Source organism: Arachis duranensis, chromosome 5 (genome assembly GCF_000817695.3).
Source record: "Arachis duranensis cultivar V14167 chromosome 5, aradu.V14167.gnm2.J7QH, whole genome shotgun sequence".
NCBI classification, from domain to species: domain Eukaryota; kingdom Viridiplantae; phylum Streptophyta; class Magnoliopsida; order Fabales; family Fabaceae; genus Arachis; species Arachis duranensis.
The window spans coordinates 26,517,597-26,536,335 of NC_029776.3; the positions used below are offsets into that span (position 1 = coordinate 26,517,597).

Consider the following 18,739-nt stretch of genomic DNA (forward strand, 5'->3'; position numbering starts at 1 on the left):
TTCAGGGATTGGATGACTGTGACAAGCAACTCGCGAGTGTTGGGCGTAGTGACAAACGCAGAAGGATCAATGGATCATATTCCGACATGATCGAGAACCGACAGATGTTTAGCCGTGCGGTGACAGCGCATTTGGACCATTTTCACTGAGAGGATGGATGGTAGCCATTGATAACGGTGATCCACCAACACACAGCTTGCCATAGAAGGGAATCTTGCGTGCATGAAGAAGATGTCAGTAGGAAAGTAGAGATTCAAAAGAGCATCTCCAAAACTCCAACACATTCTCCATTACAGCGTAATCATTATTCTTTTCATGCTCTTTCACTTTTTACAATTGAAACTAAAGAACCCTATCGGTATCCTGACTAAGAACAATAAGATAACCATAGCTTACTTCAAGCCAATAATCTCCATGGGATCGACCCTTACTCACGTAAGGTATTACTTGGACGACCCAGTGCACTTGCTGGTTAGTTGTGCGGAATTACATAGTGTGAGTGTGATTTTCGTGCGCCGCCCATCATCTTCTGTGGATGGTGATGATTGAAGCTCCCTGATGATGCTGTCAACATCAATAGGATCATCAAATTCTTTCGCCCCCTTTTTTGCTGCAGCATGTTCTTCCACTATCTGTGGCTCATCAACAGGATGGTCGAAGTATATGTAAAATTCATCAGTGGTTGAGTTCTTGAGCTTGTTCTCTCGAAGTTCATTAATCCCTGCATCTCCTCTCAGAATGTGCTGTCCAGCCTTGAGATCACTGCTTGTTGGGTCAAACCAATACACTGTCCTATATGATGCATATCCCAAACCCTTGAACAATGTAACTAAATCTCCAAAATTCACGATGTCTAAGTCCATCTTTGGAAAATTTTCAATTGCCCACCAATATACTCAAGAGTTCCACTGGATTTTCTACCAAAATGGCCTCCGTGATGAAAAACAAGCACCACATATATATCATCCATCTGCATTATCCACAAGTGCATAAATCGGAGATTAAACCCTAGATCAAGTGCCCAAAATTTTGAAATCAGTTAACTCCACATAGCTTTTTTTCATTCTTTTACCGAAAAAAAAAACATGCAATCACCCGATATCCCAACCCCATACATTATATTGTCACAAACATTTAAACAACATACATAGTCTTGATTATTACATTTACCTCTGTAGAAGATGGTAGCTTCCTCTCCACACGAAACTTGCCGTAATCTTCAACAACCACCACGTCCACTGAGCACACCACCACTTTCAACTGGAGGAAGCCGTTCCTTTTTTGGAGGGAGAATGGCGTTTGTGTTCTGATAGGGTTTTCTGTAATAAGTGGAGTGACTTTTGGGTGTTCTGGGGATTACGAAGGTTGAAATAAGGTGGGGGATGCATACGGCATCGTTTTGGAGCATAAGGACCAAATTGTCCTCTAACAATTTGTTCCCCATCCACTTCAAGAACCAAAATGGACACATCACTTTCCACCCCTCCAGGTCAGCAATCTCCGTTACCGTTTCCACCCCCAATTCGATGGAAGGAACATAATTGTCACGCGTTTTACATGGTGAGGGATCAGAATGTATTTTTCAATTCTGAAGGACTAAAATGTCTGCGTTTAAAAAAGTTAGAGATCTATTTGTCTTTTACTCTAAATTTTATATTACATCATAACTTTATTTTGGTATATTTATTTATATTTTATTTATTATTTTATTATAAAAAGATATTTTGATTGAATTACGATTGAATTAATTAAACCAGTATATTAGTAAATTAGTAATTAGAACGATTTGATAATTGATTCGATTTTTAGAATATTGATCATTCACTCATTTGACTCGGTTTGAGCCACCCAGCAAATCGTCCCTGCATCAGATTCGGTGAAACCCGAACTGACATGCCCGATTTTGATGAAAATCGATGACTCGGCCGGTTTATAAAACCAGGACCGGCCATGATAATTTTTCAAATTCGAACGACGTCGTTTTTCTGAGGGTTGCAAATACTAACGCACTCATCCCTCTCTACTGACTACTCTCAGCCGCGGATCAGCCTCCCTCACTGTCTCACAACTCACAAGCTCTGGTCAGACTCTTCTCTAAAGCTCAACTCTCAAGCTCTCTCTCTCTCGTCTCTCCCACGCAGCGTCTCTCTCTTCTCATTCACCCACTCACTCGCTCACTGTTCCTCCGTGGCCTCCGTTCCTTCCGCCGCCACCAGTGTACCACCTGGCAACTTAGCTTCTTCTCTCTTTCTCTTCTCCGAACAGTCTATTCTCTGCGAGTCAGTTTGGTTCTGTGTGGTTGCCGCCAAAATGTTGCGTAGAAATATTCGCATGAGGAGGGAGTATTTATACAGGAAGAGCTTAGAAGGCAAAGAACGCTTGCTCTACGAAAAGAAGCGCAAGATCAGAGAAGCACTTCAAGGTTCTTCCTTCCTTCCATATGAATTTTTCATTACCGTTTTTAATTTTAATTCACTTGTTTTCGTGAAAATTTTTATTATTATTTATTATTATTGTTAGTTCATGTGTTTACTTTTAATTTTATGTAGAAGGGAAGCCAATACCTACTGAACTTAGGAATGAGGAGGCTGCACTTCGTCGAGAAATCGATCTCGAAGATGAAAACACAGCTGGTGTTATATTCTTCCTTTGTCTTCACCTTTTTTTTCTATCTTTTTAATTTAGTTAGTGAATTTTTTTATGAATTTGATTATGTTGTGTTATAATTTAATTTTATTCATTGTTTTATCCAATGAGTTCTGTAATGTTTTTAATAAGAAGCTATTAAAGACAAACATAATCCATTAGTACACAACTCAATATGTAGTTATCTATAACCATTGCTAGTTTTTTATATGCTTTCTACTTAACTCCTTTGTACCAAAACAGACAACACTGAATAGACATATAATTGATGGTTTACTAACTTGACTCATGCCACGTAAAAGGTTAATTCTTTAATAGACAAAAGTTGTCTGGTTTAAGAGTTTAACTCTAAGTGGAAACTCTGCATATGATAGGGGAAAACATTGTATCTTTTCTAATTATTCAAGTGTTGCCAACAATAACCCATATCATAGTGAGTTCTGGTGATTTTTATAATTGTTGATGGCATTCTTGGTTTTTGTTTTGTTTTGATTCACTTTTTTCTTCCCCTGTTCAGGGATTGAGTAGTTTTATAGGTCTTAGAGGTCATGTTTTATTGAGAAAGGCACTATATTCATACTGAAAGCATCGAGTTGTTCCGAGTCCTTACTCCTAATAGATGGATGGGAAGGGATTGAAAAGTAAAATGAACTCTACTCTATCCATTAACGGATTAACTTCCTTCCCTTCCCCTCTGAAAACCAATCTCACAAATCCACCCTTTGTCCCCTGGTACCCAAGCTTTTAGGCTATTTTGCCTTTCCCTCATAAACTTTTTTGATGTTTTATTCTCTCTTGCATTGATTTATTTCAAAAGAGACATTGATGTGATTGCTGAAATTTCGTCTCCACTTTTTGCTGCATCTAATTCAGTCCCGAGAACGCACATTGATGATGAGTATGCACATGCTGCGGAAAAAGATCCTAAAATTTTGCTAACCACTTCCAGGGATCCAAGTGCTCCTCTTCAACAGTTCGTAAAGGTTTTCTCACTTCAATTGTTTTCTTGATTTTTTTCATAATGTTCTATTTTATTTATTCCTTTTTTTCTGTCTTAGTAAATTCCGGATAATGTTTTGACTATTGTGACACTCAATTTTCTATGTTCAGGAGCTGAGTTATGTTTTTCCGAATGCACAAAGGATGAATCGTGGTGGTCAGGTTGTAACCTTTACTGTTTTTTTCCATTTTTTATCTCTTGTATACGTTCAAAATCTGAATAATTGACTATTTGGTTGATTTTCCATTTATTGTTTTCTTGCTAATGAGTAATGATAATAAATACAGCTAAAATATAATCGTTATTATATAGCTAAAATATAAACTGAATAACTGATTGTCTTTTCTGTTGTGTGTTTGCATTTGGATTGTTGTCGCTATCATTTTAGGTTATTTCTGAAATTATAGAGTCTTGCCGTGCACATGATTATACAGATGTTGTGTTGGTTCATGAACATCGTGGTGTGCCAGATGGCTTAATTGTCTGCCATCTGCCATATGGTCCAACTGCATATTTTGGATTGCTCAATGTGGTAAGTGTTGGTCTTAAAAAGTATTACTTTTTCTAATATATATTTGTATGGACAACATGCTGACTTGTTTCTTTTCCATATCCATATAGGTTACAAGGCATGAAATCAAAGACAAGAAAGCCATTGGTACAATGCCTGAGGCTTATCCACATCTGATTTTTGATAACTTCTCAACTAAGGTTTTCATAAGTCAACACTATCTCTATTTTTTTACTTGCTCGAATGTCATTGGTAAACTGCCCATGGTTTTGATCTTTGGTCTGTTGCATTTGCCACTGGTCTTTCAGATATCTACTGGTCATGCCAATGCTATCTTGTCTGGTCTTGAAACCATAATGTTCTGAATTGGACTAGAAGCAGTTGCAGCTTGACTGTTTAAACTTTAAATTGATTTAAATGATTTCCCTCTGATGCTAAAACTGTTAAGGGTAAGATTTGAGCACAGGTTAAGACTAGGAGAAGGCACATTGTCAACTTTTTAAGCATTGGTCTATTAAAATAGTTGGATTTCTAATGGGGTTGCTTTTACTAATTAGTCTTAGAGATGACAAATGATTTAACCAAGATTCAAACTTAGGTTAATTTGGAATGAAAAAGATGATGTATCAGTAGGCTATTGGTCAGAGCAAATATATGTATTGATTTTGTAAGAATAAAAGTGCAAGGTTGGTTCTGTTTGCATTGTGATTCGGGATTAGAATTTTGTTTATGTTGGCCACTTTTTCTATTCGTTAATTTCCCAACTATATATGTATGGAATATATACTTCTGCAAATTCAATATTATCGAAAGTAATTACTATCTATAGCAATAATTATGCTGGTTTTGTTCTGACTACTCATCTTATTTGGAATTCATTTTGGACTTTTAACAGTTGGGTGAAAGGACTGCCAACATTCTAAAGTATCTTTTCCCAGTTCCAAAACCAGACACAAAACGTATTGTGACTTTTTCCAACCAGTCTGACTATGTATCGTTCAGGTTGGTTTTGCATTCACAATCTTATGCATTTGACCTTTCATTATAATTTATAAATATCCGTTATTCATTCATGTTACAGTGAAGTTGTGCTGGTTAGTGTTTTTTCCCTTCTCATTTGAAATCTAGTGTTTGTTCTATACAGGCATCATATATATGAAAAGCATGGAGGTCCGAAGTCTATTGAACTAAAGGAAATTGGTCCACGGTTTGAGTTGCGACTTTATCAGGTTTGCATTACTATTAACCTCACCGTTGATTGCTTCTTTGTCTGTTGTTATGAGGAAAGATGATCTTCCACTCAAAACAAAGTAACTACATCTGTCTACATGCTACTAAATTTAAGAAAACTGTAGTTCAGTGATTGCATTTTGCATGTGTATACGTGTTTCTTTGTTTTGGTTGATGTAATGTTGCGCAAAAGTTAAAATTTTCTGCTGATTACATTTTTTTACTTTTACGTTTAAAAATATCCTTTTTGTTACCCCAGCCATTTTGTAAAATTGCTTACACGGATATATATATATTGGATATGTTTCTGAGCACATCTGTTTGACAAAATGTAAACTAATTTAATAACACCATCATTGTAAATTTTGATCTATTAATGTTAGCAGCAGTTCAGGCCGCCTTTTTTATTTTTGGGGTTTAATTTATTAGATTCAACTATTAAAATCGTAAATTATCTACTTACTAGTTACTACTAGTGGTTCTACTTTCTACTATCTTCTACTATTTTAAAGGAGTTGAGGCAGTTTTACCCCTTTTAGGTCATATTTCTGTAATTCTTTTTTCTATTTTACCCCTAGCTTGTCTTTGTCTCTTTTTCTACCACACACTTGCTTAACTTACGCTAAGAACTACATAAAACTATCCATATTGCCATGTATTACAAAATTAACAGCCATCATTATTCTATAATCTCAAGATGCTAGTGCTTGTTAATGTTTATTTCATATTTACTAAATAAAATAATGCATTGTTCCGATTGTTATTGGATACCAAACCCGTTCCTAATACCATGGTTATTAAAATCAGACTGATAATCAACTCTATTGAAGCAATGGGACGGGTGGCCAGTTCACTGGATTTTAGTCTGAACAGATCGGTCCATTCCAGTTCTTTTTTTATTTGGTGTCCCAGTCCAGTTTTAATTGCTATGCTTTTTGCTATTTTCACTGTTAACCAATTAACCCAATGTCCCTATTTTTCTCAAACACGTTGCAGATAAAGCTGGGAACTGTGGATCAAGCTGAAGCTCAAATAGAATGGGTTATTAGACCTTACATGAACACAAGTAAAAAACGCAAGTTTCTCAGTGATTGATGTTGCCATAACAAAAGCCGCAATGTTAAAGTAGTATTTACGCAGCTTTACCTGATACACGTTGAGTGCATTTTTTCATCGTGACGGAACATCGAGGATGTCCTTAGTTCCTTAGTTTGAAAGAGAATATAAAATTTTTGGAATGAGCAATTGAGCATCATTGTAAACTGCTAAAGCTATGAAAAAGTGAGAATGGAATGTACTTTATGATTATTTTTGGAAGAAAATTATTATTTGCTTTTTCTTGGGAATATCAACAGTTCGTATGTTATTATTATTATTATGAAAAATTTTCGATGAACAAGTTTCTTTAATATTAGTTTTTTTAATAATGGTTTTAAAAAAAATTAACACAGAATTTTTTGAAAAAATATAAAAATTTTGTAATAAATAACAGTAGAAAAAGAAGAAACCCGTGAAGGAAAAAAATACGAGAAAAAAAAGAGAACAAGAAAGTAAGTGGTGTCTGTGAGTAGCTCTGAAAATCAATTGGATATGACATCGTTTAGTCTGTTAGTTTAATAGTTTAAAATTTTAATTAATTTAATGGAGTATAATTGACATAATTGAATTATAATAAAATAATATAAAATTAAAAATTTAATATCATCAATTTTGTCTAATTTTATTCGTAATCTATATTCTTATGTTTCATATTGTAGTGTCATATCCGCCTCTGTCCCTGCTTCATAAATTATATCACAATATAATCAACCAAAAGAAAAGCATAATTTTTATGCCATTTGAAATGCTAAGACTAATTAATAAATGATAAATTTTAGCAAATAGTAAGTTTCAAGACACAGTTTAAAATTACGATCCCAGAAAAAAAAAATAATATTCTAGACAAAAGATTCACAAAAACAATAAAAACATCACCATGATCAGGTATATTATGCTTAAAACTTAAAAATCATCATCACCAAATGTCTTACAAAGAACATAAAAGTCTTGAAAAATAATAAATATCAAACATAGAAGTAATACTAATATTATTTGTCATATTAAAATCACATAATTCACTGTAATATTTCTACCTATATTTTATCAATAAAAAAGTAAAAACTTATTTTAAAAAAATATAAATTAATAATAAATAAAATTTAAACAGACACATATTTTGTCATTTACATGAGAAAAAAGCGTCATACAGCCATACCATCACAGTAATAGATTTTTTTTATTTTTTATTTATATCTATCAACTAGGGATGAATTCCCTAAAAATAATCCAGATTTTGTGTATACGTTTTTATGGATTTTATAATTCGATAATAACGTTTTATCCATCTTAAAATTTTAAATTCCTAAAAACAACGTTTAGTATTTTATAATTAAAAAATATTTTATTTTTATATAGTGTTAAAAAATTTTTACTATATGTCAGTGGCAAACTGTGCTGCTATTGTAGTATTATAAAATATTAAAATATCAAATATTCTGATATTTTACACAAAATTATCAATATATAAAAAATTTAGTCCAATATTATTATTTTTAAATTTTAAAAAAATTATATACAATTATTTACACATAAATAATAATTTAATCAAATAAATTAAATTATCTAATAATTTTTAATTATTAATTTTACAGTAAATAAAAAATTACTCAGATGATCATGAAAATTATTAATTTTATGCAATATAGTTTGGTCAAACGAGTCAAACAACCTTTAAAATCACTAAAATGAAATTTCAAATTTAATTATGTGATCTGCGAAGATACTCCAACCAAGACGAGAAAGAGACTCCATTCTTTCGTGGTTCAGTTCAACACTTGAACCAGAGGCTCTGTTGGCTTGCTCATAAATTTTTATTAAATTATATTCTAACTCTAATATCTCCCTTTTATACTTCTTCTTCTTCTTCTTCTTCAATTTATTTCTTGGAAAATTGAGAAATGTCAATGGGGAACGAGTCAAGTTGGGTTGGGAAGAAGCCTATCAGGCGCATTGGTGGCATGTCCGACGCACTCTCCATCGCCGCCGATCTTGGTTTCTCCGTCTCCGCTTCCCAACCACCGCCTCAGGTACGCATAATTCATTCATTCAGATTCCGCATTCATCTTGTTTCGCTGAAATTACGGTTTTGCCACCAACTCTCTGTTTCTAGGAATCTTCTCTTCCGAGTAGCGGCGAAAAGGGCGAGGACTTGGTCAGGGTTTTGAGGGAACTAACCACTGTTCAACGCAAGATCGCGGATTTGCAAGTCGAACTTCAAGGACGCAAGGTTTTTTCTTCTTCTATTCTGTACCTTTTTCTATTTTATTTTATTATTATACTTTAAAGTTTAAACAAGTTTGTGGGTAAAATGGTAAATTATGGTGATCTTCCCAGCATCGCTATACTGAAATCCATTGTAGTGTTTTCGTATTCTGCAAATTAGATTCATGTTAGGTATAATTTTTTTGTGAATTATGTTAAAATATTGCCTAATTTGTAGGGGAGATTTATTAGTTTCTCTTTATGATTGATGTAAGAGTTCATAAGATTTGTGAAATTGTGTAGGATGATAAGAATGTTGCACATTTGACGCATGTGAGTGAAATGGAAAAGAAAATTGAGACTTTGGGGAGGATTACCGCTATACTGAAAGATGTTATCCAGAATAAGGTAATGTGGCTGTGCCCTCCATTATACCTGCTTTCAGTATTTTTTTCCTTTTTCGGTAGTTTCCCTGGATTAGTTCATTAGGGATAAGTTGATTTACCGAATTTAATGTTGCAGGATCGCATCATAGCTCGCCTGCAGCAGCCTTATTCTCTTGATTGCATTCCTGTAGAAGCAGAATTTCAGGGGTGAATGGTTTTTGATTGTGTTAGTAGCATTACTCGTTGGCAGGGAGACACACTTCATTATCTTGTGTTGTAGTTGGTGATGTAGCAAGATTTAGTCCATAGCATGACAAAGATATTTGTTGGCTTAAATTAAACTTGCTAACTGGAAGTTTCAGCTCCATGGGGTAAAATAATTGGAATTAGTTGGCTTCTCCACTGCTGCTGTAGACGCTAGATAGTTTTCAGGCTTATGTTTATGCACTGTGTCGTGTTAGCTTCTTGAGTTCATTCAATTATTCTCAGTGCCTGAGTTGTTGAGCTGAAGTTTTTTGGAGCAAAATGTGTGTATACTTGTAATGTAAAGATTAAATTTGTATCTGAAGACTAAAATCTGATATTTTGGAATCATAACAATTCCTATGATACTACCTTTAACTTCACATGTATAATTAGTCCTTTTTCCCTTTAATTTTACATATTTATAGAATTGTCTAGATTATTAATCTTGGGGGAAAGCATGAATTAATCCAAATTTTACCTTATATCCACACCATCCACTTTTAGTTGAAAATTGATGTAATGCTGAACTATTGATTCATGAGAGTAGACTTCCATTTAAGAAAGTTTAACGCTTCTGTCATATATATTTCTTCAACTCTTGCAGAAACAATTCTCTGAACTACTGATGAAGGCAGCTAGTGATTACGGTGCCTTGACAGCATCAGTGGCAGATTTTCAGTGGAGTCAGAATTTCAAGGAACCTCCTTCAGTTTGGGGGGTATGTTTCTACAGTATATTTATTGTGGCAACATCTTGTCATAAATCATTAGTTAATTTATATTTGCATCCATGAACCCTTATTTGATATGATAAGTATACCAGTAGATAATAAATACTACAAAATGGAGGTTCTCCTTAGAGGCTGTGTCTGTTGCATATTCTGAAGGTTTTTATCAATTGTTTTCAAAGGCAACTGGTGCAAAACTGGAATTGATTTTAGGCCATCCCAGATTGAATAATGACATAAGGAAAATGCTAATTTGACAACTAGAAAAGAGCCAACAACCAAGAACTGCAAAATATAGTTTTTTTCCTTGTAGTTATTGGTTGTTAGCTTTTTGTTTCTAATCAAATTAGCATTTCCTAATGACACATAAATTTATATACTTGCAGTTTTTTACCTTTTCTTTTATCCTTATAGGAAATGCTTCGACCCATTCCAGTAGCTTTGGCATCTTGCACTCGCTTCTTTGAAGCAATGTCTGCCACAAGAGAGTCATTTGCAGCCCTTCAGAAATTGAGAGTGGGTCAATTTGATTCCCCTATACCAAGTACTCCGGCGAGAGATCCTTCCCAAAGACTGCCCGGAGTTTCTAATTGTCTGACTCCACCTCCAATGGAAAACTGAAGCAAACCTCGATGAGATAGTTGTCAGAAATTGAAGGAAGTAAGAATTAATTCAACAAGCACCAAGATTCAAACAACTAGCTGAGTGTTATAGGATCTTCTTGTGCCCTTTCTCAGTTGAAGAAGAGTTTACTTCATCCAACTGTTTGTGCAGATCAATTGTTTTAACTTTATTTACCAAAAATCTTTCATGATTACTATGTGAAAAACTCCAATAATTTTGTAGTGCTGCAAGGCTTGTGACCAAAACGCATTGTACACTTGTACATCTAAAACCCAACATTAACTGTTGCGGTGTGCCTGAATCAGTTTTAGTCTTATACACTGAATGTACAAAGTAGAGACTTATTTTCTTTCTCCTAACTTTATTCTGTCTTGGTAACCTTTTAGCTTGAAAGGTGAGCTGTTAAATTATCAGTATGGAGTGTTTATAATAAAAAAGATTACCAATATGTTGCAACTCTTATGGTCGTAGCCAAGAAATTGAAAGATGAAATATATAGTAGAGGAGAAAAAGACGTCTTAGATACAAGTGAATGAAAAACGGTAATTACATTCAGTTACAATAGAATCTATATTTATATTTTAATTATTTAATTATTTATATATGATTTAAAAAATGTAGTCAGACCTAAAGAATCACAATAAACCATTCTTATTTTTGATAGTGTCAGTTTACACAATTTTTTTTATATTGTATGTTTGTATGATTTGTAAAAAATATTATTATTAAAATAAGAATGACAACATCCGTTCTTTGTAATAATTTATTATGATTATAAAAGATACTTGGAAAAGCTTTGTTAGGAGAACGGAATGTACTTGAAAAAGGATCTGGATTCTCTAAAGTTTGAATTTTATTTTAGAGAGTAAAGTGTGATTTCTCACCATTGATTTCATAGGTGGGACCAAGAATAAATACGAAAGAGAAATTATTCAAGAGTAGAAGATCACACTTTACTCTCTAAAGTAAAATTCAAACTTTAGAAGATCCAAATCTCTTGAAAAAAGGATGATATAAAATAGTTAATGACACAAGCATTTGCGTCTATGACAACCCACGGCTACAAGGTAATATAATTACACAAATTTCAAACTGGGATTCAAACTATTCCAGGTCCACAATGGGTTTATCAGCTAATGTATAGAGACTTAGGGTGAAATGAAGAGATGATACGCAACACTTTTCCTCAACAAATAGTTGCCTCTATTCTACAAACTTCTACTTGCAACCATGATGATGAATTAATTTGGTCATTTCAGATGAAAGAAACATATGTAGTTGTTTTTGAATAGAAAGTTGCATTTCAGTTGCTCCATGAACAAACAAATATGCTTCCAGATTACATGTAGAACAAGAAGAACTAGAATGCATTACGCGACATGCGTATGTCTCAAAGTGTGTGTTCATATAGAAGTTGGTGGACGAAGTTTTCTTGTGGAAACAAAGCTCAACCAGTGAATACCCTCAATTTCATCGATCTAACTAGTTTATGATCTAGAATTAAAATCTGTACACTTTTGGTTTGCTGGTTGTTATGCATCTCAGCCATTTTAGGACCTACTAGGATTAGGCAGAACTATACCTCATGATCCCTTTCTTCAAACTAACTAAGAGAGAAAATTAATTGATAATTTCTATAACTAAGTTGATGTAAAGAGAAAGCTACATTTTGTGGCGGTTAGCTGCCGTCACATGTTGATAACTCCAATGCTGTGTCAATAATTTATTTTTATAACTAAGGTTAACCAAGTCTTTTTTCTTCTTATGCGTCTTTCTTTTCTTCTTCAGTTGATTTTTATTGTAGAAATAAGCTGTTAGATCAATTTAATTAAATTTAGTTATTAATATAATTTGATCATGTAGCATCATGACTCATATTATTATGACACACATATTTATCAGAATCAATAAGTAATTGACTCGGTTATACGATAGGGTTATTGGATCATTAGTTCAACCAATGGATCATTGATTTATTCGGTTAATCCAGTCATATTAAATATAAATTATAAAAATAAAAATAAAGTTAAAAATTAAAATGCATATTTTCAAAAATATATTAATAACAATTAAATATTAATTTTTAAATATAATTTATGATAAAAAAGAAATAAAAAAATTAATTACTAATACAAAATATTTTTTAAATTTAAATAAATAAAAAAACAAAAAATATCAATATATCAATTTATTTATATATCATATTTTTTATTGTTTAGTATTTATGACAATCCATGCTTAAAAAGAATACAAAAAAATAAAAATTCGTTCCTGATTTATTATATATTTATTTATTGTCACTTGTAATGTTAAAAAAATAAAGTGGCGGAGTGGCAAGGGGAGCCGTTGCATGCGGATTGTTCTATGTTTGAACCTTGCTATCAGCAATTTTGAGTTGTGAATTTTGCAGCTGGTCTAGTACGATTCTAATAATTATGATAGGGATTTGGATCCTTTAAATTTTAAATTTTATTTTAAAGAGTAAAGTATAATTTTTTATCATTTATTTTATAAGTGGGACCAAGAATAAATATGAAAGAGAAATTATTTAAGGATAGAATATCACACTTTACTCTCTAAAATACAAATTCAAAATGTAGAGGATCCAAATCCCTACGATAGCTACTACTAGTAGTATTAGACTTATTTATAATTTTATTTCACTCACCAATTAAATTAGATCTATCTTTTGCCTAAAAAATATTAAGAATAAAAGATAATGTAAATTTCATAAAATTCTCAGCGAAGAATTTGAAAAATCTTAGACAGTGAACAAAATCTTCTAAATATTTTACTTTAAAATTTTTTTAATTAAAACTACAGAACAATACACACTATTTTTTATAAATATGACCGTTTTATATTTAAAATTTTGTTTCAAGAACAATTGCTTAAGTGTTGTTTATCTATGCTATATTATATAATTAAAAATTAATAAAATTTTAGATTTTATTGACTGAAATATATAATACTAAATAATTCAAATTCAAAATTTTTTATTCATGTACTAATTTAACAAAATATTTGTAATTAATATAACTAACGGTCTTACAGAGCATAAACAATTAAAGATAACATGTAAAATGCTAAACATAAAATAGAAGTATGAAGAATATTACAATGCCCTCAATTTTCTTTTATAATCTGCACGGTTTAAAATAAAAGGAAATTATGTTAATTGCATGTAATATTGGAGTTTGCGGTTATAATAAATTAAGAAATGGTGACCACTAAACAACTTGATTTTTCTTGTCTTTTTTCACCTTTGTTACATTGAATATACTATTAGTTCAAAGCAAGCCACAAATTTGTTCTCCATGTTGGAATAAATCAATTTTCAATAACCCAGATCATCCATATTGAATCACTAAAATATTATAATGCGAAAGCGTACCTGAATTCATAGGAGTCAGAAATTGATGGAAGAATTTGGATCTTGTGGTTCTTTCGATCTTCCTCAACTAAAGCTTCTGTATTCCTAGGCGACTGAACTATAACTCTTTTGATGAGGAAAGAGCAACAAAGGCGATTTTGGTATATTGGGGGACCGAAACCCTGAGGGTCTATTTATATTTGAGCATGGTACCCATTAAACCCTAAGGCCCAAATAAAATATTATCTAAAGTCCAAAAGATAATATATCAAAAATCCAAAAAGATAATTCTCTAAAGAACAAAAGATAATATCCGGTTTTATTCTCATTTAATTCCAAATCAAAAGTAATAATGACTTATTCAATTAGTATTTATAACAATAAATGAGATCATTATTATATAAGTCATTTAATTTGAAATAGCATCATTTGTGATTATAATTGATATATGTATTGCCCGCAAATAAGTTAGGAAATTAAATAATTTTCTAACAATCTCCCACTTGGGCTATACAAATATTCTTTCTTGACATAATCACATCTTATAAACTTTATGCGCGCATCTGAATGCTATTTCTCTCATTACTTTAACAATCTGGTCCGTCTCATACATTAGATATGGAACTACCGCAGTTTTTATCACATTAAATGCCGTGACTAAACCACGCCAATCACCATCCTAATATACTTAACGACATAGATCAAATTTGGATGAGTAATATGGAAATTACATGCCAAGTGATCTCATGCATGTCTATTTCCAGCTGGTCCAACTTTATTGAGATCAAACACAATACAAATATTACAAAATGAACATTTCATATAACATGAAAGAAACCATCAACTTAATTCTGCAGAAAAAGAACTCAATATCTGTCATAGGACATATACCATGAAATAAACTCCCACTAAACCAAGGCATCACAAATGTTGACACCCATCCGAGCAATATGCTCATGAAAAACTTTAGGGTTCAATCCCTTGGTAATGGGTCTGCTAGCATATACTCTGTTTCCATATGTCCTATGGAAATCTGTTTTTCTTAAACTTTCTCCTTGACAACTAAGAAAATTGATGTCTGTATGCTTCGATTTTGTCAAGCTCTTATTGTTATTGGAGTATAGTACTTACTGACTTATTGTCACAAAATATCTTTAATGGCCCTTTCAATGTCATCTACTATATGAAGCTTAGTGACAAAGTTTCGCAACCATATGCCATGAAATCGGAATCAGAGTACCTAATGATCTCCAAATTTTCTGATCTCCGATAAATAAGCATGTAATCCTTTGTTCTCTTTAGATAACGCATTATGCGTTTAACAGCTATGAAATTTCTTAGTTTCATGCAACAAGCCTATATCGTTACTAGTAAGTAGAATGTCATTAACATGTAAGACCAAAAAGATATATTTACTCCCACTGAACTTGCGGTATACACATTTATCTATAATATTTACCTCAAAACCATATGAGGTAATAACTTGATGAAACTCATGATAACATTAATAGGAAGCTTGTTTGAGATCATAGATGGATTTTCTCTTTTCTCTATTGGATCTCCTTAATGACACTTCTTGAGGTTGTTGAGTTTGCTGTATGGATTGGGATTGAAGAGGATTCTCATTATTTTTCTGTGCTGTAGCAATATCTTGAGCAACAACGATATTCTCATTATTCTCTTATACTGTAACTGGATCTACAGTAGGATTCTCATTGTGCTCTTGTACTATAATTGTGTCTTGAACAATAATAGGTACAAAGACCTGATCATTGTCAGTTACAGAATCCTCATCAAAAGCAACATTCCTAACATTTTCTTCCCCTCATACTCAACATCCTCAAGAAATCTCGCATTTTCTGTTTCAAAAATAGACCTTAATGCAAGAATGTAAAACTTGTACCCCCGTGAACGCTCAGCGTAACCAACAAAGTAGCAACTAATTGTCCTTGAGTCCAATTTTCTTTCATGCGGCCTATAAGGTCGCGCCTCAGCTGGACATCCCAAAATATGCAAATGCTTTATACTGGACCTTTTTCCAGTCCAAATTTTATATGGGGTTTTGTTAACTGCTTTGCTTGGCACCCTATTAAGGATGTACACTGCGCTTTTTAAGGCTTTTCCCTAGAGTGATTCAGGCAAGGAAGAATGACTAATCATACTTCTCACCATGTTCTTAAGAGTTCGGTTCCTTCGCTCTGCAACACCATTCATGCTAGGTTTGCCTGGCATGGTGTATTGCGGAATAATACCACACTCCTCTAGGAAAAGAGCAAAAGGTCCAGGACGTTACTCACCGGAACCATCATATCTTTCGTAGTATTCACTACCACAATCAGATTTGACAACTTTAATTTTCTTTACAAGTTGAAGTTCAACTTCAGCTTTGAAAGACTTGAAAACATCCAAGGCTTGGGACTTTTCATGAATTAAATATAGATACCCATAACGAGAGTAATCATCTATGAACGTAATAAAGTACCGTTGTCCATTCCAAGAGACAATAGGGAATGAGCCACACATATCGGTATGTATCAGTTCTAAGACATCTTTAGCTCTCTCGGCACCTAATTTCCTTTCGTTTGTCCTTTTTTCCTTTATGCACTCAATGCAGACTTCAAAGTCTGCCAAATTTAGGGGTCCAAGAATTCCATCCGACACGAGTCTCTGAATTCTCTGTTTAGAGATATGACCTAGGTGTTGGTGCCAAAATGATGCCGAATTCTCATTTTGTTTTCATTTTATACACGTTTGCAGTATTTCATTATTATAGGAATTTATGTCCACCCTATATAGATTATCTACCAAATGACCAGAGCAAATATTATTCGAATTATAGAAGAGAATGACTTTATTATCTCCGAACGAACAAAAATAACCTGATTTGTCCAAACGAGAAACAGAAACCAAATTCTGTCTAAATGACGGTATATAAAATGTCTCTAATAAATCCAAGTAAAATCCACTCGTGGAACATAATCTAAAGGTTCCTATAGCTTCGACTGCAACTATATTGCCGTCTGCCACATAGATGTATCTTTCAGCATCACTTGGCGGTCGGCTCCATAGGCAACCCTGCATAGTAACACTTACATGAGTAGTAGCAGCAGAATCTATCCACCAAGTATCAACAGGTGCATAACTTGAACTAGTCTCAAAATAAATGAAAGTAAGAATTATACCCTTCTCGAAAGTAAGAATTATATCCTCCTTTACACGCCAAGTGGCATATTTGGTACAATCCTTCTTCATGTGTCCCACCTTCTTACAGAAGAAACAGGTTGAAACTTGATTCTGTTTTTTAGCCTTTTTCTGCTGAGAAGGCACATCCGCAGTAGTATCACGCTTTCTTTTATAATGAGAAGATGAAGCCATGTGAGCACTTTCAGTCTTATCTTGCTATAGCCTCTCTTCTTCTTGCACACAGTGAGATATAAGCTCATTTAAGGACCAAGTGTCCTTCAGAGTGTTATAACTCACTTCAAATTGCCCAAAGTATGCAGGAAGGAAAATCAAAATGAAATGCACGAGTAAATCTTTAGACAACTCTAACTTTAGTGTTTTCAATTTTGAAACAAGATGAGACATTTCCATAATGTACTCCCTTATGTTCCCTTTACCTTTATACCTCATGGAGACAAGTTTGCTCAAAAGACTACTTGCCTCCGCCTTTTCATTCTTAGTAAAGAAATTTTCAACATCCTTTAGGAACTATTTGGCATCTTTATCCTCAGTAATTGAGCCCCGAAACGCCTCAGAAATTGAGCGTTTTATAATCATAATGCTCATTCGATTGGACTTCTCCCACTTCTCTATTTTAACCTCATTGAGGTTTTTCAGAGTGGAAGTGGGTTTCTCCTTTCGAAGAGCTATATCTAGATCCATACAACCGAGGACAATCTCCACGGTATCCTTCCAAACTTTAAAGTTTGAACCATTCAGCATAGGAATACTGCTAATTTGTGCAGAAACATTGGTAGCTAAGGCCATAGTTTCTGGATTAGAACAAAAAGAACATGCAGTAAACATTAGTTAAATAATGGAAAAAATCCATATTAAGATATCTAGAACAACATTAATTTTCAATCTTTGGATAGAAAAATTAATTGTAAGTGATACTCTCATCGCAGTAATCAAATATTGTCAAAATTCATGTCACACATTAAGCCTTTATTTGGACCGACTTAATGCGCACATGGAAACTTAAACTTTGCAACCTATTTATTACCGCATATATTTTCTATTAATTGGCCAAACAATAACCTTCCTTTGGGCTGATTATTGACCGCATAATTAATGAAAAAAAACAAAAGTGTGCAATGCTTATTATTTGGCCAAACAATAAACTTCCTTTGGGCCGATTATTGTTCGCATAAATAATAAACATTACTTTATTCTTAATTAGTTACCCAAATATTTATTTACCATCAATATGTGTATTTAATTCAGCCAAATATAGATATTCCTTTGGGCTGACCAATATTCGCATGAATTATATAACACCATATTCCTAATGTTTTGAATAAATCAATTTTCACAAAAGAGGCTACTTTGGCAGCATAATGTTCAATCAATTTATTCTAAAACCAAATATTTATAATAAATGGGTATAATAATTCAAATTGTTACCAATTTCCTTATATAACAACAAAAAAAAAATACTTAAATCTCAAAAAGAATTAAATCTTAATGATGT

General features: G+C 33.0%; 2 protein-coding genes across 3 annotated transcripts; both read left to right on the plus strand.

Moving 5' to 3' along the window:
- Window positions 1–1,991: 1,991 nt before the first annotated feature.
- LOC107488891 (uncharacterized) lies at window positions 1,992–6,735 on the plus strand. 2 transcript variants are annotated; one of them, XM_052261433.1, is made up of 10 exons: window positions 1,992–2,422; window positions 2,550–2,633; window positions 3,520–3,629; window positions 3,757–3,807; window positions 4,035–4,178; window positions 4,268–4,357; window positions 5,053–5,159; window positions 5,302–5,386; window positions 6,195–6,264; window positions 6,384–6,735. In XM_052261433.1, the coding sequence occupies exons 1-9, from the start codon at window positions 2,311–2,313 to the stop codon at window positions 6,213–6,215; spliced, it is 804 nt and encodes a 267-aa protein (XP_052117393.1). In that variant the 5' UTR covers window positions 1,992–2,310; the 3' UTR covers window positions 6,216–6,264; window positions 6,384–6,735. The 2 variants fall into 2 exon arrangements, with proteins under 2 accessions (XP_052117393.1, XP_015965159.1); XM_016109673.3 differs by lacking the exon at window positions 6,195–6,264 and having other exon boundaries at window positions 1,996–2,422.
- Window positions 6,736–8,203: 1,468 nt separating this feature from the next.
- Window positions 8,204–11,029, plus strand: LOC107488890 (AUGMIN subunit 2). Its single transcript, XM_052261417.1, has 6 exons — window positions 8,204–8,512; window positions 8,596–8,712; window positions 8,991–9,095; window positions 9,210–9,275; window positions 9,921–10,037; window positions 10,461–11,029. Exons 1-6 carry the CDS (start codon window positions 8,384–8,386, stop codon window positions 10,665–10,667), a joined length of 741 nt encoding a protein of 246 aa, XP_052117377.1. The 5' UTR covers window positions 8,204–8,383; the 3' UTR covers window positions 10,668–11,029.
- Window positions 11,030–18,739: the final 7,710 nt, after the last annotated feature.